Source organism: Notechis scutatus, chromosome 3, assembly GCF_049901735.1.
Source record: "Notechis scutatus isolate UNSWTSFEM ecotype Mainland chromosome 3, rNotScu1.2, whole genome shotgun sequence".
Lineage (NCBI taxonomy): Eukaryota > Metazoa > Chordata > Lepidosauria > Squamata > Elapidae > Notechis > Notechis scutatus.
This window is the reverse complement of record NC_142011.1, coordinates 26297804-26321879: the sequence shown is the minus strand read 5'-3', so window position 1 is coordinate 26321879 and position 24076 is coordinate 26297804. Positions and strand designations below refer to the sequence as shown.

At 37.1% G+C, this 24076-nt stretch overlaps 1 protein-coding gene across 2 annotated transcripts in view; it reads left to right on the top strand.

Moving 5' to 3' along the window:
- MATN4 (matrilin 4) overlaps positions 1–19936 on the top strand; it is a 44639-nt gene extending 24703 nt beyond the window's left edge. For both annotated transcript variants that reach the window (XM_026665034.2, XM_087959356.1), the window contains exons 2-11: positions 4839–4948; positions 6200–6769; positions 7646–7768; positions 8591–8713; positions 9185–9307; positions 11128–11250; positions 14242–14655; positions 18602–18754; positions 19244–19348; positions 19749–19936. In XM_026665034.2, coding sequence (XP_026520819.1) covers positions 4873–4948; positions 6200–6769; positions 7646–7768; positions 8591–8713; positions 9185–9307; positions 11128–11250; positions 14242–14655; positions 18602–18754; positions 19244–19348; positions 19749–19807 — 1869 coding nt within the window. In that variant the 5' untranslated portion in view covers positions 4839–4872 and the 3' untranslated portion in view covers positions 19808–19936. The remainder of the gene's footprint in view (positions 1–4838; positions 4949–6199; positions 6770–7645; positions 7769–8590; positions 8714–9184; positions 9308–11127; positions 11251–14241; positions 14656–18601; positions 18755–19243; positions 19349–19748) is intronic.
- Positions 19937–24076: the final 4140 nt, after the last annotated feature.

Below are 24076 nucleotides of genomic sequence, written 5' to 3'. Positions count from 1 at the left end.
TAATATAGGCTTCTGACCATGATTTAGGTATCTTCTTCTTTAACATAACTTCATTCATAACTTCTAGCAATGGAAGATTCAACAATTCTTGTAATGTTTTGTAAAATGCTGCCGGTAGTCCATCTGGGCCTGGTGCTTTTCCATTATTTTGCTTCTTGAGTGCTTCAGTTAACTCCATCATCTTTATATTGCTTTCTAACATTGTTTCAATCTCTTTAGGTATCTGAGGTAAATTAGCATTCTGTAAGTACTGTTTAACTCTTTCCTCATCAATATTCTCTTGCATATATAGTTTCCCATAGAAGTCTCGAATGATTTCCTTCTTCTCTTTACTACCATAGCAAACTTGGCCTTGGTCATCTGTTAATTACAATATTTTCCTTGATTCTTTCTCCTTTCTCAGTTTGTATGCTAACCATCTACTTGGTTTGTTTGCATCTTCAAAGTAGTTCTGTTTAGCACCTCTAATTTTCTGTGCTAATTCTTCTTTTTCTATTTGACCCATTTTATGTTTAACTATATCCATTTTTAGCTTGATGTCCTTTTTCTGTGGCATGTTATCTATTGCAATGTTATTTGAAAATTCCAGTCTGGCTATCGACTATTGAAGCATTTTCTTATCCTATAATATACAAAAAGGAACAAACAGTTAGATATGGTGAAATATTGAGTGAAAAGGGTGAATTCAAATCTATACAAAAACTAGAGGAACAAGGTATAAAGATGAATTGGTTTTCATATGCGCAAATACATTCAAGGTATGATAAAGATTCTAAAATGGAACGTTTCTATGATAAACTGACTGACTTAGATAAGATTTTGACAGGTACTGATGAAAAGGTGATTAAAAAATTGTATGGATATTTATTAGAAATTAAATTAGAAGAAGAACAAGTTAAAGAAACTATGATTGCTTGGGGAAAGAATTTTGGATATGGGATTGATTTAGAGAAATGGCAAAAATTGTGGTCTCAAAATTATAAAATGACAATGTCAACAGCATATAAAGAAAATTTGTATAAGATGTTTTACTGGTGGCATTTTCCCCTGACAAGAATAGCAAGAATGTTCAAGAATAAATCCGAAAAATGTTGGAAATGTCATCAGACACCTGGCTCATATTACCATATGTGGTGGACTTGTGCGGATGCTAAAAAATACTGGACTAAAATCCACATGTGGTTGGAAAAAATGACAAAAAAACATATAGACTTGAAACCAGAGATATTTTTATTGGGAATTTTACCTGAGATATATATTATAAAGACTTGAAATATCTGATTGTAAATGTATTAACAGCGGCTAGGATTGTATTTGCCAAAAACTTGAAAAATGAGAAAACACCATCACAGGAGGAAATCATTAAGAAAATATTGGAATGTGCTGAAATGAGTAGATTGACATTTGAAATTAGAGAACAAGAGGATAAACAATTTTATAAAATTTGGGATCTATTCTATCAATGGTTAAACAATAAAATACAGTAATGAAATATGTAGACTTTTAGAAAATAATAAATATATAAAGATGTACTTCTTTCTTATTATATCTACAAAATGATTTTAGGATAGATTTGGGATGATAATATGAACTGTTATAAAACAAACTAAATAAATTATGATTATCTTGTAAAACATGAATGAATAAAAGTATAGTCAAATGATTGATTAATAATGATACTAAGGTATTTAATTTTTGATTGAAAATACGAGATTATATGCAATGTAATTGTAATTGAAGACTACGAAATGGAAGCACAAAACAATTTGTAAACCAACCGGCACACTGTATGTATACATATGGAAGATGGCTTGATGTTTTTATGTTTTGTTTGTTTATGTTTGTTTTTAAAAACCAATAAAAACTTTTTAAAAAATCACATTGCTTGTTCATAGCACTTAGACCTCAAAAATTGTTGCTGACAAAATTATAATAATCGGTGCTAATCATTGTGCTAATGATCTTTTCACTGCAGTTATTGCTATGGAGATTTGGCGAGGGGGGCATCCAGGCTAGTATGGTCTGCCTGTTTCCTTCAGACATTCAGAGCCTGATCGTGGGAGGGAGATGCCCTTTGATGCATCCTCCCATAATTAGAATACCGAACACTTGAAATGAACTTATTATTATTTGTCTTTAGATACCCCAGATAATTATTGTTAAAGCTATGAGATGCCATAGAGGAGCCATGATGGCTCAGTGGTTAGAATGCAGCATTGCAGGCTAACTCTGCATTCCGCTGCTAGGATTCGATTCTGACCAGCTCAAGGTTGACTCAGCCTTCCATCCTTCCGGAGTTGGTAAAATGTTGAGGTCAATAAGCTGACTCTGTAAACAATTTAGAGAGTCTATAAGGCACTATGAAGTGATATATAAGTCTAAGTGCTATTGCTATTAAAATCAAGTGCCAATCTTCCTAAACGTACTTCTGGGCCAACAGGCAGGTTTTGCTAACATTACCAGTTAAGGTCAAACTATTGGGAATCCTTGGTACCTTTTCATCAATATCCTTACATTAATAGCTAGAGATTCTTATTATTTCTTTTCCAGAGTTGCAAAACTATAATATTGCCCATCTTATATTACTATTTCTTATTCTCCTTAAATCATTTGGGATCTTCCACATTTAGAAGTCAACACACTGAAAAATATGCTATTGATTAGACATCTTGTTTTGAATTATTCAGAAGGATCTGTTTCTTCTAATATCCTTTCTTTTTCCGTGGTTTATGTCAACTGGGTTAGAGTGTTTAAAAATATCCTGAATATGACTAGAGATAAGTGAAATTGTCAGTTTGAGATTTGGTGAATTGCTCATTTTCTCAGTGTTCTAAGTTGTGAAAATATGGTTTCCTGTTGACCTCCCTGAATAAGCCATATGTATATCATATACAGTTAAGGTAGCCATGGATATTCCATTTATCCACTTCTTGGGTCATACAGTACAAAGAACCATAAACTAACCACCCAGGGTTGGCTTGCACAACATACTAGTCTAAAATATATATTTTGGCATGTTGTACAAAACAGTAATAGAGAGAGGAGTTTGGGGAAAGGAATATTTTATTTCGATAAATTATTCTGGCTTATATACTGAAATGAAGTTCATTAACATGCAGTCAGAAAGCCACAATGTTCTCTTGTTTTGCTAGATGATGAAGAATTTTAATATAATATAGCAGGAGGAATACCATGAAACCACCCATTGGAATGACTGCTTTTGCATTAAGAATAGTTTCAACAGTAACTTGTATTTTTAATACCAACATTTACAAAACTGCTAAAATTACATGGGTACTTGCCTTATGTTCCCCAAAGAATTGAAGTACTGCTCTAGATTTTCAGAATTCTGTATAATTTAGAACAAAGTAACTTAAGAGTAAGCGCTATATGCTGAGTAGTTTACCACTGAATAACCAACTTTAAAATGATCTTTTACTTTCAAACCATGAAACTATATTGAGATTTCAAACTAGAGAGCTAACCTTCAAAAAATATTTGTGAACAACTGGATGTGAAAGTTGTCAGGATTCCAGCAGTGGCACTAATTAAATCATGAGCTTCGAGCCAAGTTTCAAAACTTACAAGAGACTTATTAGAAGCTAACATGATGGTATGACCTGTGTGTAGCTGATTCTGAGACACATAATTCACTGTCACCCTTGATCCTGGTTTCCTGCACCCCTCTGGTGTATCATCATTCATATTCTCCAATGAAACACATCCACAGCCAAGAGTCATCAATCATGTTCTCCAATTAGAGATTTGCACAGCAAATTGTGAACAACATTATTATTTGAGACCTCCACAAAAGGCAGGAGGTCTGCCCAATTGGACTGCTGATAATTCACGTACCCTCTACCATGGGGTTCAATCTCTCTGCCCCCCCCCATTGGTGCTAGGATGAAAGGCCAAGCTAAGGCCCTGGGATGACCCAATAGACCGCAGGAACTCCCTCCAAAATTTGGCCATGAACTGGACCCCCCTGTCTGAGATAATTCTCTGTGGTACTCCATGCAGGTGGTAGTTGTGCTTCAGGAACAGCTTGGCTAACTGGTGGGCTGAGAGTAGTCTGCTGCAAGGTTTGTTTTATCAGTTGACAAAAGTTATAATGTTATACAATTTTATCAGATAAACATATCAAAGGATTCTGGTGACTAATGCATTTTTTATTAAAAGGCCTACTTAATTCCACTATGAGATATTGAACTCACATGCACCAAAAGGCTTCAGGCAACCTCAGAAGATGTCAACAAACACAATAGATTTTTAATGCATTACAATTATTAATCTGTAAGGTACTGGTAATCAGTCTCACATGTAACCTGCACCCACATAGACTTTTGGTCTTTCCCTCCCTCCCCAATTATCCAATTTAGGTCTAGCAACTCTATGCATTGGATGAACCCATGGTTTACAAAAAGCATATGCCTTGTAATAAAATACATTAGTTTGAAGTGGTTCTACTAAACTCCCGATTTTTTGTTATCATATATTAGCACAGAGAACTAGTACAGTGTAGTGGATAAGGTACTAAGCTAGAAACCAGGAGACTGTGAGTTCTAGTGTCACTTTAGGTACAAAGCCAGCTGAGTGACCCTGGGGCCAGTTATGTTCTCTTTGCCTTATGAGAAGACAAACCACTTCTGAAATCTTGTCAGGAAAATAGCAAGGACTAGTCCAGGCAGTAGCCAGGAGTCAAAAACTGACTTGAAGTCACCCCTCCACTCCAAAATTAGCATGATTCTACTATATTGTCAGATTTTTTGTCAGCCTTGTGAGAAGACACTATAAAAATCTGGTTAAATTAATAGATGCATTCTCCTTTTGCACTTTAGACTTCTTCCTGAGATCCTATCATCTTGAAAAAAAATGATGAAGCTGCTGTATGTTATACCTTTTTTAATGCTTGCTTTCACCATGATGGAAGGCCGACCAAAACTCTTAGGTAAGTACCAGATAATTTTGGGTTTTTAAAAATCAAACCTATTGGAGGACCTGAAGGTCTAGGCTGGGGACCGATTCTTCTGGGCAAAATCTATCTCTGTGGTTGCCAAGAATAGATACCCACTTGATGACACATAATCAATCAGTGTATCATTCAACTGACAATCAAACTGACAAAAAAGTACTTTTTTCAATTGATCACCCATTTAAGAGTGAATGTTTGTTATTTACCACAATTCAAATGCATCTCATAATGTACAATCTGAATTTCCCACCAGAAAAACATTAATTATTAAATTTGAAAAATTAATGATTTAAGTTAGGCCATATTTCTCATTTATCCTTTATTGTGGGTTGGTGAGGGTTGTTTTTTCCTGCACACAATGCAGCAACATAGTGCTACAGTGTATATACTTTACTGGAAGTCATAAGGCTTTTCTCACTAGTCCAGTATCTATACGATGTCTACCCTGTCTGAACAGAGATTCAGCCCTAATCTTCTGTTACTAAAGCCTCTCATGCCATTCCTGAAATTTTATGATAGAAATCAGAGAAGTATTTTAAATAAACAAATTGAGGTGGTGAAAGAATTGCAGATTAAAAGTGTAGCCCAACACAAGTTTAATCAGTGTGTTTAAATTGGACTAACTTCCATATAAATATACTGTGGAATTGGCAAAATAAGTAGTGGAAACATTTGGAAAAGGGGCCATTGACCTTGAATTAGCAAGGCATCCATTTTATGCCTTTTGGATCAAAGCATCCTAATAAGCCCTAATTTTTTATATACACTGTATGCAATTAAAAAAATATCTTAGATGTGGGTAAAAATATATGAGGCTGTTCTAAAATGTTAATGTCTAATAGTGGCTTTTTTTTTTTTGCTAGTGTAGATTATATGCAAGAAAAAAACAGTAATACTTCTCTACATTTTTCTCAATCTTTTTTCAATGACTAATAAATATCAACTTTGCAGTCAAAATATGTTAACATCAGAAAAGGCAATATGGCACCTGATAATGATTTTGATTAGAACTCCTGTGTGTGTGTGTGTGTGTGTGTGTGTGTAGTGTGTGTGTGTATGTTTATATATTTGTGCATATGTGTGTGTCTGCTTGTGCCACATCATTCATGTTCTTTAGCTGATACACTAAAAAAGCCTAAATACAATCTCAATTAATAAAGAAGGAATACCTTTTTCAAGGTATAAACAATGATTAAGCCAGCTTTACCTTTTTTTTTCCTCCTCCAGAAACTAAATGTAAAACTGGTGCGTTGGATATTGTCTTTGTGATTGACAGCTCACGTAGTGTCCGTCCCTATGAGTTTGAGACCATGCGGCGTTTCATGATTGACATCATCCATAATCTGGATATAGGGCCAAACGCCACACGGGTTGGGGTGATTCAATACTCCAGCCAAGTCCAGAACATCTTCTCTCTCAAGTCTTTCTTCACCAGGGCTGAAATGGAAAAGGCTATCAATAGCATTGTCCCCTTGGCTCAAGGCACAATGACAGGCTTGGCCATTCAATATGCCATGAATGTGGCCTTCACCGTACAGAACGGGGCCCGGCCACTTCACAGGAAGATTCCCCGTGTGGCTGTGATTGTGACTGATGGGCGGCCCCAGGACCGTGTCACTGAAGTGGCTGCTCAGGCACGAGCTGCTGGCATTGAGATCTATGCTGTGGGTGTTCAGCGGGCAGACATGAACTCTCTGAGGGCCATGGCCTCACCCCCTCTGGAGGAACATGTCTTCTTGGTAGAGTCCTTTGATCTCATCCAACAGTTTGGCAAGCAGTTCCAGGACAAGTTATGCGGTAAGTAAAGGAATAAAGCTTGCATTGAGACTGATTTTTATCCTTCTTATTTTCCTTCTACTTACCATGGGTGGGCAAATCTTTTCAAATGTGAGAGCGTCGTTAAATTTGATCCCCCAAGAATTCAATTGGTGTTTCAAGTGTGGGTCCATCTATTTTGAGCATTATGGAAATATTTCCAGTTGGAAAACAGCTCTATTTCAAACATTTCCCAAATGCTCAAAACAGACTGTTTACACTCAGAAGTGAAGTTTTATGAATGGTTTTCACTCAAAACTGTTCAAAAATAAATCATGTCCTATACCAAGGGTCTTCAAACTTGGCAAGTTTAAGACTTGTGGACTTCAACTCCCAGAATTCCTGAGCTAACTTGACTGGAGAAGGAATTCTGGGAGTTGAATTCCACAAGTCTTAAAGCTGTCAAGTTTGAAGACCCCTGTCTATACAGTAACACTAATATTTATTTATATAACCTTTTGAAGTGATCGTGATCTTCAAAGTGGGCATGTGCCCTGATTAAATACCTCAAAAATCCACTTTTTTCAGAAGCCATTCTTGGTTTCAAATAATTTATTCCAGAAATATATATATATAAATATTGGGGGGGGTTATTGCCATTACTATGTTTGTGTTGTGGTTGTTGCTTCATTTCTACTATTCCATGTTGGCTGGGGAATTCTGGGAGTTGCACTCCCCACTTTGTAAAATTGTCAAGGTTGAGAAATACTGCTAAAGGATCTTTTCTATCCAAATTTCCAGCTAAAAAGAAAGAAATTTAGATGGAGCTACCTGCTTCCAAATGAGCTCCACTGCTTTAACAATATTACAATTCCCAGCACATATTTCCTTCTCAATATGAAAACTTATTTCTTCCAGGTGTTGATATGTGCACAGAACTTGATCATGGGTGCCAGCACACTTGTGTCAGCATCCCAAGCTCCTTTTATTGCCAGTGTAAACCAGGATACAAACTTAACGCAGATGGAAAAACGTGCGCAAGTAAGAGTAATAGATTATTTAATTGATGTGTGAAATTTTGAAACCATGTTGTGAGCATTCACAAAACAATTGTTTTCATGCACCAAGGAAAAACTTTTAACTATTGTTCTTCTATTTGGTTGCCATTTTTGTTTTATCATAATGGTTATGGGATCCATTGGTTATGTGGGCTGGTACTTTGCAGCATGCTAGCTCCCCTTTTGCATTTTTTATTAAAAATATCCAGATGATCAAGTGATTTAGTAGTCATAATGGGATGAGATAGATGATTACTAATGCAAATGATAATCTGTTGAGGACCCCAGAAGTGTACACACACACACACACACACACACACATATACAAACACAAAATAGTTATTGATTATATATTAGTTATGGTACTCAACATAGTGTTCATAGAAATCAGTGTATCTGTATGTACAGAATCTTCCAGCTAGTTAAACAAACTAGACCATTTTTTTAAAAAAAAACAACCTGTGTTTCAGAGACAGGTATCATGGATTTAATTGGTTTTACAAAACGGCTGAGTCATACAAGAAGAAATCAGAAGCTGGATCATGTGGAAATTTCATCTGATGCTGCATTTCTATGAGTTCCTTGTTAATGGAAATAGTGAAGGGAGAGACAGAAGTGCTGCTTGTAGACAGAAAATAAATGCTTATAGCTAATATGAAATTAATAAATTAGAAGATATATCTGTATCTAAGGCATTTTTTCCTCTTTTTGCAAAACTGGGATTGGGTTTAGCTTTCCCAGTAGGAAACACTCCTCTCATATTTTTTCTGAAGTTTAAACTCCAAATTCTGTTTTACTCCTGCAGTCATTGATGCTTGTGCTAACCAGAGACATGGCTGTGAGCACCAGTGTGTTAATTCACAAGGTACCTTCATATGCCGTTGCCAGACAGGCTACCAGCTTAACCAAGACAAGAAGACCTGTAGCAGTGAGTGAACTCTGTATTGCATCAACAACTATAGGGAGAAATAACCATTCTGTAGCTGCTGTTGAAAGTTGGGTGATGTAGAGGGTCAATTTTCAACAAGAAAGTGGCATAATGAGAAAAGTGACCCCTTCTTTGCAGCACTGGGATTTTTCTGTCCTCATTAAACTATACAAAAAAGAAGAATCTGTGGGTCCTTTGATGTTGTTGAAGTGGAATTCCCCAGCAGCCAAAGAAAGGGAGGTAGTTATGGTAGTTCAACAACTGGGACATCTCAAGCTTTCAACACTGTTTTAAATATATGTATTTTATGCCAGTGTTGTTTGATGTAAAGGAAATGGAGCCATCTTACAGAAAGGCAAATGTTTGCACCAAATGCTGGATCTTGACTCCAGCCATTGTGTTAACTCAACAATGCAGGTTGTTTTATTGCATATGTGGTGAGGTCCTCTAACGGTTTCTTTCTTTTTCCAGTGATCAATTTCTGCAATTTCAACAACCACAGTTGCCAGCACGACTGTGTTAATATAGTCAATGGATATTATTGTCGATGCCGTGATGGCTTCACTTTGCAGGAAGATGGCAAGACATGCCAAGGTACATTTTATATATGGCTGGCTGTGGCTATGTATGCTTTAATTTTATCACATGTAGCACACACTTAAATGGGCCAAATGACTCTATCTGTGGAATTAGACTCGCAGAACTGTGTGAATAGTCATCCACTCGAGTTATGAATATGATTCTGATACTCTAGATTAATAATAAATGACTGTCTTACAAAAGTTGCTCTTTAAAAATTTGGAGTATTGTGAAACATTGAGAAATATTTTATTCATGTATGGATCTATATGAAATTCCTGTTAGAAATCATCTTTTGGTTTCAGGAGAGGTATTATCAATAGGTCGATGGTGTTTAGTGGTATATCATACTCTGTGCCTAGCCAGAGATATTATGGAAATCTTGAACCAATGTCTGGAGCCTCTGATGGACTGGGTGGAAAGAAACAAGCCCTAGCAAGCAGGATATACGGTCTGTCTTAAAATCCTCAGTATTTAAGAAACCTTCGTTCCAGGATTGGCTTTAGGTGGGCTCATCCTTCTCCTGATACTGCAGATCCTTGGTTTGCTTGAACATCAGTTAGAAACTATGGTTATATCTTTGCCCTGTCAGGGTTCCAAGTAATAACTCCATAGAACCTGGCTGGAGCTATTTTGGAGGCTTCATGGTTGCCATGTCCATCTTTAGCTGGTATGTCACTTATGTCCTCCCCGAAGCACTGAATCATAGCCTTATCATCAAATAATTGAACAGCTCAGAAGCTGAAACTGGTCCAGAATGGAATGACCATGTTAGCTGATAAAACCTGCTATTCAGAATAACACCCAAACACCAGAATAATACCTGCACTGTTTGCTGATAGGCTTCTGGGCCCAGTTCAAAGTGCCAATAATTACCTATAAAGCTCTCTGTTGTGATACAGATTTCATTAGGAACCTTCTTATTCAGAATGATTCTGCCTATCCTGTGAGCTGATGAGTTGACTAAGAGAGGGCCTGTTTCTATGAGAGGTGAAGGGTAGATGGACTGCAAGGCAGGTATTTTCTATGGCAGCCTAACTTCCCTAGAAAAGCTTTCCTCTCCTCTCCCCTCCCCTCCCCTCCCTCTCCCCCCCTGCTATTTAAGCAGGTTTTCAGATTTAAATTGATGGGCACAGTACTTTACCATTTATATTTTCATTATGATTTTGGCAGATAGTGGTGGTTGTGTTGCAAAGATTATGTTATATCATACATACTGCCCTAAGTTGTCTGAGCAGATGTTATGGTACGGAACACTTTTGTACAAGTGATAAGACTTCTATGGGGTATCTCTTACCATCCCCTTAAGGATAGAATATTTCAGCATTATCTATTGATACAGTGACTACATTTTCTTGGGGAAAAAATAAAGGAGAAACTTGGGAGAAAAAAGACCTGAACCTGAAAGAGGTTCAAAAGGATAAGAAAAATTGTTGTTTATGTTTATAACTTTGCTTTACAAAGGAAAATTCAAGAGCAAAACTGGGAAAATAAGTAATTAAACAAATTTAAAGGACAGCTTTCTGAAATAAAGGGTATCTTTTATAATAAAGGACACATGGTTCCTATACATTGTGAGCCAGCCTGGGAGTTTGTTAAAGACTTATCCATGGTTATATTTGAAAGATATTTGAGAAAACCAGGACAAACAATAATAACAACATCTATTTATTACAGTACTGCACAAGTCACCATTCGGTCATAATGCAGCTATTTCCACTCTGACTGTGGGGGAAGGCAACTGCAGTTTGACACATGTATAAACTATAGTTTGACACCTTTGGCAAAATATATTTTCTGTGTGATACATGATGTGCTTTTTATTGGTATTTCAGCCAATGATCTCTGCAATACTGTAGAGCATGGATGTGAATTTAAATGTCTCAGTACCTCTGGCTCTTACCACTGTGTCTGCCCAGAAGGTCAGCAACTGCAGGCAGATAAGAAGACCTGTAACAGTGAGTATCAAGTTCTTTGTGCTTGATAAAAGGCTCTTCCAATGTATTCAGCATTTTTCCCAGCTAAGCATTTCATGAAAGGTAGCCATAGAGATTATTCTAGAGATAGTGGTCAACAAAGAGTGGCATTTTGAAAGAGAGCCATTCCTTTTGCTAGTGGGTATTTTTACTGAACTAAATTCAGAGATGTGTTTCTGAATCCTTGGAGACATTTTAGGCCAGCATTTACCAAATCATAAATGATTTGTTAAAAATCTAAAGTCATCATGAGAGTTATATTACCTTCTGGAGCTTATTGGATGTCCCAGAGTAAACACCACAGTTTCAAAGAAGACAAAATGCATTAGATTGAGAAATGCTTTTAGGATTTGTGGTGAAAGAATGAAAGGGCTGCTTGATTCCCATATAATCTAGCAGAAAGCTTGGGGTACAATTAAATAAAGGGGCATGCAAAGATTTTGATGTATAAGCACATCCAGTATATCAGCTTTGGCTAGGGTTAGAGACAGATATTGTTCCCATGCAACCCCAAAGTGTTAGTAGAAAAAACAAAGCTTGATCTAATATGAGCTAGTGTCTCAAAGAAAGTCAGACAAAATTCCAGTAATTTGGATGCAGAGAATCTGATTTAAGTTATGCCAGTAGTGAGTCTGTGTATTTGGAGTCCTTTTTATTTAGCTGCCTCTGTGAATGATAGAGGACTCTTTTGGCTTTGCATCTTCTGATTGGATTGTAGTATTAGTGGTCTGAATCCTATTAGCACATGTGAACTTGCTTGGTTAACTGAGAAGCTGGTGCACCATGGTAACTAACTTACTTCTAGAAAGGTGAATTTGAACCACTGCTTCATCCCTACTCTGGTAGTCAGTGAGTAGATAAAAGAACAACTGTTTCTTCTGTGACAAAGAATCACAAAAAGATCAGAAGCAATAATACAGGTAGTCCTCAATTTATGATCACAATTAGGTCCTGAAATTCTGTTGATAAGTAAGGCAATTGTTAAGTGAGTCATGCCTGATTTTTCAACCCTTTTTGCATGGCTGTTAAGCAAGTCAGTACAGTTATTAAGTGGGTTGTGTGATTGTTAAGTGGAATCCAGCCTCCCCCATTGGCTCCTTGTCAGAAGCCAACAGGAAAGGTTGCAAATTGTGATCACATGATCCAAGGACATTGCAACAATCATATATACATGCCGGCTGCCAAGGTCTCAACTTTTGAACACATGGAAATGCTGTGTCAATTTTAAGAGCAAAGACTGGTTGTAAGTCACTTTTTTCAGTGCCATTGTAGCTTCAAACAGTGGCTAAATGTATGATTGTAAGTCAAGGACTACCTGTAGGTCACAATAATTTGAAAATGACAATAATTCACATTGTGACATCATGATGCAGAACTCATCTTTGATTGTTGTGATGGTTGATCCAAGTAAATAGCTACAGAATTTGCATTATGACCAGTGATGGTATTCAAATAATTTAACAACCGGTTTTCTGCCCTAATGAGTTCTTCCAACAACCAGTTCGCCAAACTGCTCAGAAAGTTAACAATCGGTTCTCCTGAAGTGGTGCGAACTGGCTGAATCCCACCACTGATTATGATACCCTGACACCCCTTTCATCTCAGCCTTCTTTGCTGCTTCCAGGGACACCCACAAACAGAAGAAGGAGTTACTTAAGGAGTGAGGCCTTCTAGAAGGGAAAGCCATGAAGGACTGCAGACATTACATTTTTAGTTACTGTAAATGAACTAAGCAATTGCATTGAATTAAAATTTCAGGTCATTTTATGAACAATAAATGTATCTGACCTGCATGCTAACATTCCTTTGAATACTAAGTTATGTAGAATACTCTACATAAACGACCTCTGTGATCATATTAAGAGCAATTGCATTCTCTTCGCTGATGATGTAAAGCTGTTCAATACCACAGACAATACTGCTACCCTACAAAAAGATCTTGACTATGTATCAGAATGGTCAAACAAATGGCAACTTCAAATCTCAACAAATAAATGCTCTGTCTTACATATTGGCAAAAAAAAATCAGAAAATAAAATACAAGCTGAATAGTCAAGATCTTGTTGATGACCCATGCTCTGTAAAGGACCTTGGAATACTCACCTCTAATGATCTAAGTGCTAGAGCCCACTGCAACTACATAGCCAAAAAGGCATTAAGAGTTGTTAACCTAATCCTACGTAGCTTTTTCTCTGGTAATATCACACTACTAACCAGAGCATACAAAACATTTGCTAGACCAATACTTGAATACAGTTCATCAGTCTGGAACCCACATTATGTATCTGATATTAGCACAATTGAGAAAGTCCAGAAATATTTCACAAGAAGAGTTCTCCACTCCTCTACTCGTTGTAGAATACCTTATGCCACCAGACTTGAAATTCTAGAACTAGAAAACCTTGAATTACGCCGTCTTCGGTCTGACTTAAGCATGGTATATAAAATCATATATTGCAATGTCCTACCTGTCAATGAATACTTCAGCTTCAACCATAACAACACAAGAGCACACAATAGATACAAACTCAAAGTAAACCGCACCAAACTTGATTGCAGGAAATACGACTTCAGCAATAGAGTGGTCAATGTCTGGAATACTCTACCCGACTCTGTAGTTTCTTCCCCAAACCCCAAAAACTTTAACCTTAGACTGTCTACTATTGACCTCACCCCTTTCCTAAGAGGCCTGTATGGGGCGTGCATAAGCGCACCAACGTGCCTACCGTCCCTGTCCTATTTCTCTTATTCTTTTTTTTTTTTAAGTTGAGAGAGAATCTCCAAAGCTTTGGGGGGTAAGAAGTACAAGATTGGTAGGAAGATCTCTGCTATCTGGTAAGAGTTCCAAGTCTCGGGGACTTGCCTTTCTTTTCTTTTCTTTTCTTTTCTTTTCTTTTCCTTTCCTTTCTTTCTTGAAGTCAAAATCAAAACTGCCTCATCTCAGCTTTTTCTTTTTCTTTTCATGGACAATAGAGTGCAAGGCTGGGCACCTTGACTTGGTGATGGTCATTGATGGCTCTAAGAGTGTCCGGCCCCAGAATTTTGAGCTGGTGAAACAATTTGTCAACCAGATAGTGGATTTCCTGGATGTGTCCCCTCAAGGCACCCATGTGGGTCTGGTCCAGTACTCTAGCCGAGTGCGCACTGAGTTCCCACTCAACAAATTCACAACAGCAGATGATATAAAGGAAGCTGTTCAAAGAGTGCAGTACATGGAAAAGGGCACCATGACTGGACTGGCCCTCAAGCACATGGTGGAACACAGCTTCTCTGAGGCAGAAGGTGCCCGGCCACTTTCCCAGAACATTCCCAGGATTGGCCTGGTCTTTACGGATGGACGCTCTCAGGATGACATTTCAGAATGGGCTAGAAAAGCAAAAGAATCAGGTAAGGCAATTAATGGAAATTGTGATATATTTGCATTGTTTCTAAGGTTCATATCTTGCCTTTTGTCCAGGAGGCTGAAGATAGCATATATAGTGCTCTCTAATTTTAAATTAAATTATTTTTTTTAAATTTTAATCAATCAATAACATTTTTAAAATCAAATTTATTTTTAATTTTTAAATTAACAAATTAATAAAAAAATTAAATAAAAACTTTAAATTTCCTAACAGTGGGAACAATTAACCAGTGGAATAGCTTGCCTTCAGAAGTTGTAGATGCTCCATCACTGGGGCTTTTAAGAAGAAACTAGACAGCCACTTGTCTGGAATGGTATAGGGTCTCCTGCTTGAGCAGGGGGTTGGACTAGAAGACCTCTAAGGTCCCTTCCAACTCTATTATTCTGATTCTTTTCTCCAGTTTTCCTTCACATCAACAACCTTGCAAGAGAACTTAAGCTGCAAAAGAATGACTGCCCCATTGTAAACCATTGAGTTTCCATGGCTGATGGTGCAATTGTGCTTGGATCTGCCCTATCACAGTGCAGTACTTTAAACTCTATAACACGTCAGCTCTTTCTATGTTTACAATGTGTTTAATGGATTGCAACACTATTATTCATAATTGCATAGATTTAAGTGATATAGATAGTATAATAAATGGCTCTGAACTGGTTTAATCCTTGAAAACTCCTCCCAAATGGACACATTTTGCTATAACCCATGACCGAGATATGCTAAATTATAGCCTTCTTTTGAACAACAGGTTGATCACTAAGCTTGTGTGAAGTGGTTTGGTTTCATGTCATTGCGGTCCTTTGTGCCATAGAAGCAGTGCAGTTCTTAACCAAGTGATTTGCAACAACTCAACCAGCAGTTCCATTGCCTTTCCAACTATAGGAACTGTTGTATGGAATTCCTATCATCCCTGGAAGAGCTCAGAAATGATGCTTTACTGTTAGGCCTTCAAGCTAAAGTATTTCTTGAAAGTTGTGCATAGCACACTGATCATTTATCCGGTGGCAGAAATAATTTATCTGCAGCTTCCAATGTCAGGACTTAATAAAATAATTAGCCAGTTACAGTGTTTCCATATGGTCTTCCAGATATCTAACTCTGAAAAATCCTACCCAGCATTCCAGCTGAAATTTATGAGAGGTGTATGACATATCTAGAGAACATCAAGTAACGAAAGGCTCAAATATATAAATTTAGACAAGTCTTTTTTAAAAAAAATGAAATGGAAAATAGGACATTGCCATTATTTTAAAACTAGATTGTCCAGCTGGGCATGGGATAGAATCCAACAGCTGGATGCTGTTGGACTCAAGTTCCTCATTCACCATGATCAGGGATGATGGGAGTTAAATACAACAATTAATCAGTGGAACAACTTGCCTCCAGAAGCTGTAAATGCTCAAGTAGTGGAACTTTTAAGAAGAGATTGGATAACCTTTGGCTGAAGTGGTGTAGGATTTCCTGCCTAAGCAGGGGTTTGGACTAGAAGACCTCCAAGGTCCCTTCCAAGTTTGTTATTCTATTCTAACAAGTTTTCAATCCTGGTCTAGGCCAATCATACCTACCTGGTCTAAGCATGATTCTCAGATATCTCCTATTTTATTCCGTTAAAAGTAACATTGATTATGTTCATATTGATGGTGTTTCCTTATATTGCTTTCATCTCTTTTTGAGCTGGGTGCTTATGGCTAATTAGTCAATTCTCTAATTTCCTCCTGTTATTGCCAAAGGAGGAATGTATAAGAGTTTTAGATTAACATTATGTAAAAAAAAAAAAAAACCCACCCTGAGACACTGATACTGCTTTCTTGGCAGTTATTAAAATTCCAAGTGATGAAATAGATAGACAGCTCATCTTTTGCAGTTAAATTCAAAATTAAGGAAAACATATTTGTCCACTGCTAGTGTTTATTTATTCCTTATGTCTCACTGAAGCTGATCCAGACTTTCTACCCTTGCTTTCCCCCCCAAGAATGGCCAAAAGCATTAAGTGTGACAAAGTGAACAGGGATTTCTCAAAGGAGCTGGCTCTTTGCATATGTCCAAAATATGACAATTTGAGTCTGGTGATTTGTATCTTGAGTGAGTTGATTTGTTTTGTGATCCATTTTCTTGGGTGTGCATTCCCAGGAGACTCCTCCAAAGTTTAAAAGTGTCAATACTCCTATTCTTCTTCTAACTATCATTTTCAGGGGAAGATCATTGTGTACATCTTATATTGGAAGATCAGATCTTTGTAGATATACACTTATTTACTCATTTAAATAATTTTTATGGCTGTCTGTCTCACATTGTGATCTCAGGTGGCACACAACAGCTGTGATCTGTTCTATAGTCAGCCCCTGGCTACACCTTTATTTATTTGAAAAATTTATTGGTCATCCATCTTACCTCAGAATGGCTTTGCTGCTATTACTAGGCTTTTTTTTTTATTGTACAAATAAAAGTTAATTTAATTTCTGTGCACCCATTTGTATGTATGTGTCATTTGGGTTGTTTGAAAATTATGTTAGCAATTAAGAAGTTGTTTTATTGGCAAAGACTGATAAAACATTCTTTGCTTCATTTCTGTTTGCTAGGCCATACAGTCCATCTACATTTTCCTTCTTGCTGTTTTCAGCTGCCTTTAACCACAAGCAGCACATCTTGTTCTGTCAGTTTCAAATTGTATATGACTACTAAACTCACAAATGAAGGCAAATATGCATGTCCCTGGATAATGTTGCAGGATCCAATCTGAGTCAGTCACTGGGACCAGACTGGATCCTGTAACTACTAAACTACTAAACTCACCAGCCTTATGATTTATATTGACTGTTTCCTAGTATGATTTGATTGCTTATTGTACCCTATGACTATTATTAAGTGTTGTAACTTATGATACTTGACTTTTGACGAATGTATCTTTTCTTTTATGTACACTGAGAACATTTACGCCGAGACAAATTCCTTGTGTGTCCAATCACACTTGGCCAATAAAGAATTCTATTCTATTCTTCTCTGATCAGTGATCAAACCTAGATAATCATCATATTGAAAGATTGTTCATGAAGTCTATTGATATTGTAATATACCCAAACCCTGTTTTTGCTATATCCATCCTGACCAGTGGTGGGATTCAACCAATGTAACAACCGGTTTGGTTGTTATTTTTTCCAATACATCGAGTGTTTGCATTCTATATCCAAAGTGGGAATTTCTCCTTGCAAGTTATTGACTCAGGGAAACAATTAGCTTTTATTTGGCCCAGAGCTGATTTATTGGCATTTCCATGGTACTCTTAACAACTATTTCCAAATCTATAATCTGAATATCCAATTTGTTTTTATCTTTACTTTTCCAACACATTATTCATCTTTCATTTCTCTGTACTTAGCAGAATTTAGCTACTTCTTGAAAAACCAGTGATCTAGATAATGTGAAGGAGCTCCCATTCCCATCTAAACCACAAGTTAAAGCAACTGCAATCCAAGAATCTATTATGGTGCCTTCAATAGTACAATATTTGACCTGTCATCAGTTTTTAAGATCATTCAGTGAAGATCTCCATGTCACGGTTAGGAGTAATTGTCCTATTGAGGCGCAGATGGTCCAAAATCCCATCAGATACAGCTGCTTGAATCTTCTAAAGTCTTTTGAGTTTTGATTATTGATTATTTGATTATTAACAGCCAGCATTTTGGAAGGAAGATGATGGTAGAGATTGTGAGCTGAGAGTGCAAAGTGGATAGACTTATATCACCCATGTCTGCAAAGCTTCAATTTTCTATTTCTTCCTAAGTGTTCTGAGAAGGAAACTTGATTTTATTTACCTCTTTGTTCAAGTGGTTGTAAAAACAAAATTAATGGTTGACTATAGCTTGAAGCATCAGGCTGCCATTCCTTGCATAGATATCTAACTTGAAATTTACTGTATGTTGATGGATCTGCAGGAATCATCATGTTTGCAGTTGGTGTTGGTAAAGCTGTCGAGGAAGAACTGAGAGAAATTGCTTCTGAGCCAGTGGACCAACATTTTTCATATTCAGCAGATTTCAACACCATGACTCATATAGTTGACAATCTCAAACTCAATATCTGCCCAGGTATGATATTACAGCTTCAAGTATTTAGATGACATGTTTTATGGGTACAATGGGAGCATGTCTATTTTGCATCTTGGTCTATATCTTATCCTAACTATCACTCAGGATCTAGGTTCCTTAGCATTACAAAATGATGTTGTAATCTGAAACAGCAAAGAATCATTTATAAAATTTGCTTCACACCATAATTATAGCCTTGGGCAAGTGTTATTATATGTACTGTATAACTATACATACAAAAATACTCATCATTAAGTGTATTTCAGAGTCCTTAAATAAGTACATCTTTATGAGTTTTAAACTATGAGTTATTAGGCTTATGGTTGAAGAAGACCATGATTAAAATAAATCAAAGTTTATTATTATGTGTGAACCATCCAAAATGGGCATATTAGATCAATTTATATAAGATTGTCCTAGGATGAGGCCTCTGGTTCATGCATAGGGGATTGAATTTCTATGTTTCTAATGAATTTTGTGGCATTTCAGAGGAGGGCACAGGAACAACTGAAATCCGTAGCCCATGTGAATGTGCAGCTCTCGTACAGTTCCAGTCAAACACTATTGAAATCCTACAAGACCTCACTGATAAAAATATCCTTTAAATAGTGCACAGAATGTGTGACTGGAGAAACTGGAAAAAATTAAATTAAATAGGAAAGTTGTTTAAACCCATCCTTTTAGCAAACTTTGAACTTTTTACTTTGGATGTCTTCAAGTATTTTAAAAAATGAAGATTTAGGGAAATGTTCAATAAACTATTTAATAAAAGTACAAAATGTATGCTAAACTTCTAGGAATTAATATAGCAAGTAAAAAGTAAAGGTTCAGTGCGTAAGGGATTGAATATAGTTGAGTGCTTATAATGATGTGTTTACACTTTGAGGAAACTTAAGGAAGGGGAAAAAAGGATAACCTGACATTTGTCATTATACACTGACATTTCTGTGTATCTTCACATTATCTCTTGTTTTGGCTTCCTTAATGCAAGCACTTGCTCAGATGACTGCCAGACTCGATCATTTGGAAAACCAGATTGCCAACAAAAAGTGATTATCATGAAAAGACACCTTATATTTTAGGCAAAGAAATTTCCTGTACTTCATCCTGGGCATATCAAGAGTGGTTGCAATGGTTATCTGCTCAGGATCTTGGGTGGAACTCTTTTTCCTCCAGATTGTTTAAATTATAAAAAGTATTTTACATTTTTTTCCTTTTTGGTAAGATGAGTGCTTGAGATGGAACGCTAATGAAACTGAATTTCGGTAGATGAACATTTTGGAGAAGGAAAAGGAAGTTAAATATATAGTGTCGTCAAGAGCTGCTGGGATTATTCAGTAATTATTGATTTTAAAAATGGAATTTGAACCCAGAACTCTCAATTTGCAAAATGGGAGCAGGAAGCAAGAAATTCCTTCCTTGCTAAATTATATTTTCAGAAGAAACAGCATCACTGTCTAATGTCCCTGACCAAATGAATATGTTCATGGTTTTCTTACTTACTCTCTTTCATGGTGAACAGTTGAACCTTCAGACTCTTCCTAATAAACAGCTTTTCTTACCCAGGAAGATTCGACATCTGTTGATACTACAATTCCCAAAATTCCCAGCTAGCATCTTGTAGTTTGAACACATCTGGAAGTGCCCAGGGTAGAGGGATGCTTGAATAAAACATCTCAGAATACTTGGTTTTGAAAGTGGATCTTTATTTAAATCAACAACTAAAACGAGTTGGTTCAAAAATTGAACAAAAGAGTTTCATTGGCACATTTCCTAGGCCCACCCTGATTTTGACAGAATTGCTGGAGAATTTGTCATGATTTCCCTTTTTAAAAAATCAGTGAATTCTTTAAAAAGTTCTATACGTGTCTGCATATATGTATGTACCTTTGTTTCTAAGCGAGGGTAGGGGTAATAATTTTTCTAAATAATTGTCTTTTTATTATATGCAAATTTTATCCTGGTAAATAAACTTGTTATTGATTTCTTACTTCTTTCTATCTTCTTTCCATTAGAAATATGTGAAAATAATTTATATTTGGATAATTCTCTTTTCCTTCCCTCCAGTTATTTTACATATATAAATAAGCTGAACAAAGTTTCAGGGTCAGCAAAAAAGACATCTTCACTCCAGCAAAAAAATAAAAATAAAATCCCTTCCTCGTGAATACACACAGATGCATTCATGTGGAGACAAACATGCTGTCAGTGATGGATGTTCTCCCATTCTATAGAAGAATGCCAGATATAAAGAGAATGTATTACGTTAGATCTGAATATTCTTCAAGCTGGTTTTTCCAAGTACCCTGAACTTTCAATCCTTGAATCCTTCGCCAGATGGCTATCAAAGCAGATCCACAAGGTGAACATGCGCATTTACTTCCCAGACTGAAGTGACGTTTTACTTATGTTATGCAAGGAGCTATTGTAGCTAAACCAGGAGAGAAATATGAATAGTCAGAGAAGCTTCAGTGATGGAAAGATGCAAAGCAGACAATGCCCCAATGATGTCACTCTCTGCAACCTGTAACAGTAAAGTAAGCTTAAACACTTGAATAAAAAAACAGAAAATTCATCTGCTTTAAAACTTTTAAGGTAAGCAGTGAAGCAACCAGCTATATTATTGTTGTTATTCAGTTGTAAGTCGTGACTGACTTTTCTGACCCCATGGACCATAGAATACCATAGCATGTCTTCCACTGTCCCCCAGAGTTTGTCCAAATTCATGTTCATTGCATCAATGACATTACCTAATCATTTCATTCTCTGTCATATCCTTCTCCTTTTGCCTTCAATCTTTCCCAACATCCGGGTCTTTTCCAATGAATATATTATTGTACATCTTTAAATATTTAATGGAACTTTATCTTAAGTGTAAAAATTAGGCAGGAGAAATCCTTAACAATATTACACTATAAACATCTGTATACTCGTGCAAAATCAGGATATGGGTATAACACTGCAAACAGTTCATATATGTTTAATACATGCTCAAAAACAGTGCAACATTTCCAATTTGATTACAAAATTGGATTGTTCTGGAGCATATAGGAACATGAATTTAGCATCTTCTTCCAACTCTTTTAAGCAGCTGTGTGGGATCAAGCAGCAGCTGCAGAGAGTGGCCACATGGTTTGAGGAAGAAACATGGAGACTTTAATGAGTTGCAGACAAAACTACATTTGCACTCTGAAATGCTTTTTAATGAAATATTTCCAAAGCATTGCACAGCCTTAATATCCTCTACATCAGGGGTCCCCAACCGCCGGTCCGCGGACCGGTACCGGGCGCGGAACAAGCCTTACCGGGCCGCTGGTTGCTGGGCGCCGCCATCTTTTTGGTAAAAAGCGCTTCTGGTGAGCTTTTCCGGGTAGAAAGCTCACCGGGCGCTGTTTATCATAAAAGATGGTGGCGCCAGCGCTCGGTGAGCTTTTCCGGGTAGAAAGCCATTTCTACCCGAAAAGCTCACCAGAAGCGCTAGCAGCGCCATCTTTATGATGAACAGCGCCCGTGACGTCACCGAAGCGCCTTTTCGTCATAAAAAGATGGCGGCGCCCAGTTGACGCCGGTACCGGGCCGCGGCGCCCAGCTGATGTCGGAACCGGGCCGCGGCGTCGAAAAGGTTGGGGATCCCTGCTCTACATGCAAAGCCACTTCATAATTCTTCCAACCAAATTGTCTATTTCCTGCACCAACCCTTTTTCCATGCTCTGGAAAACTGGACAATTGAAGCATTTGATGGTGCTAATGAATGAGAACTTGTAAAAAGTGAAAGGACCTGCCCCCACCTCTAAAAATGTATATTTTCATCCAGATCCAGAGCAAGATTTGTTTTTACAGGTGAAAACCTTGAATGACAACCTTGAATTTAATCCCCATGATTTACCAATGAGATGGATAGAGCCTGTTGTTCATAATGCACACTATGTTCTCAAGTCCAAGCAGATGGTGAAGAGGAAGAATGACAGCTGTATAAGTTTTATTGCTGGTAGCTCTAAATCAAGCAATTCAAACAAAGTATCTAAGGATCCTAAAATGATTTTGCAGTCAAAGTAATTTTTTTAAAACAAATCATGTAAATAAAGCTTTATGAAAATTTGCTTTCTTTGCTGTGCTCTGCTTGTTGTGGGTGATTTCTAGTACTGACTGACCATGAGAGCACCATAGAGGGTAGGGAAATATAAGCAGATGAGAAATTTTAGGAGTGGAAAAATAATACAGCTAATTAAAGGTAATAAATTAAGCAATAATAAAATGCAAGGGCCTCTTAAAAAATCAGTACAAACTGTTCTTCCTATCTGAAAACCAACTGCAAGATCAAAGGATATCACATTTAAGTCTAAAAACCTTTCTGGGTTATGCAGAAACATCCCTCTGCTGTCATAAATCTTCAAACTTGTCACTACAATCATAAGGATCAGCAGCTTGTAATAACTTTGCTAAGAAAATGAATTTCTTAGCAACAATATGGCAGTGATTTGTCATAGCATGTCTTCTTCTGGGAAGTTTTTTTTTAATTTTTCAGTTGTCTCCCATCTAAATATTAATCCTGTTTACCTCCCAAGCCACGATTAGGTCGGTCAGGTTTTGCCCTTAAAGCAAGTCTTTGAGTGAATGGACTTATCCAGAGACATTAGAGGCACTTATTTTTTCAACTAGACCTTTTTTGACCTCATAAACTATTTGTATGTAGAAAATTCCCTGTTAAATATTTTTTCACAGTCATACGTGGGAGAGTGAGCAGGTATTTTTAATTCCAGGGATGCAGAGTTTGAGTGCTATCTAGGAAGGATGGTTATAATAGATACACCCTTTCCTTAACTGGAGAGTTTTTCTTATAAATAGAAAATTGAAAACAAGCATGTGTGTGGGTTGAGAAAAACAGTCAAAATCAGAAGTCAGAAACTTGGGAAAAGGAGACTAACCCAAAAGCAAATATTACACACTAGTCTTCGGAAAGTAACAGAAAACTTCAACTGTTGGAGGTGCAGGACTGCTGAAAGGTAGAGCTGAGAGCAGGCCAAGGAAAAGAACGTAAGAAAAAACAGAGCAGGGGTGGCAACTTTAAGGGCTATGGACTTCAACTCCCAGAATTCCCCAGGGAATCATGGGAATGGAAGTTGAAGTCCACAAATCCTAAAGTTTACAAGATTGGACACTCCTGGAGTAGAGTCTGCAAACTCAAGCAAGCCTGCAAACCAAACCAAGTCCATGGTATGCAGAAGTTTAGGTACAGAGCCCTACAGACCAGCTCCAGAAACAGGGATGTGAGTGCTTTTAGGGGGAGCCAGGAGAGAAAATGGCATTCAGTACAGTGGTAGG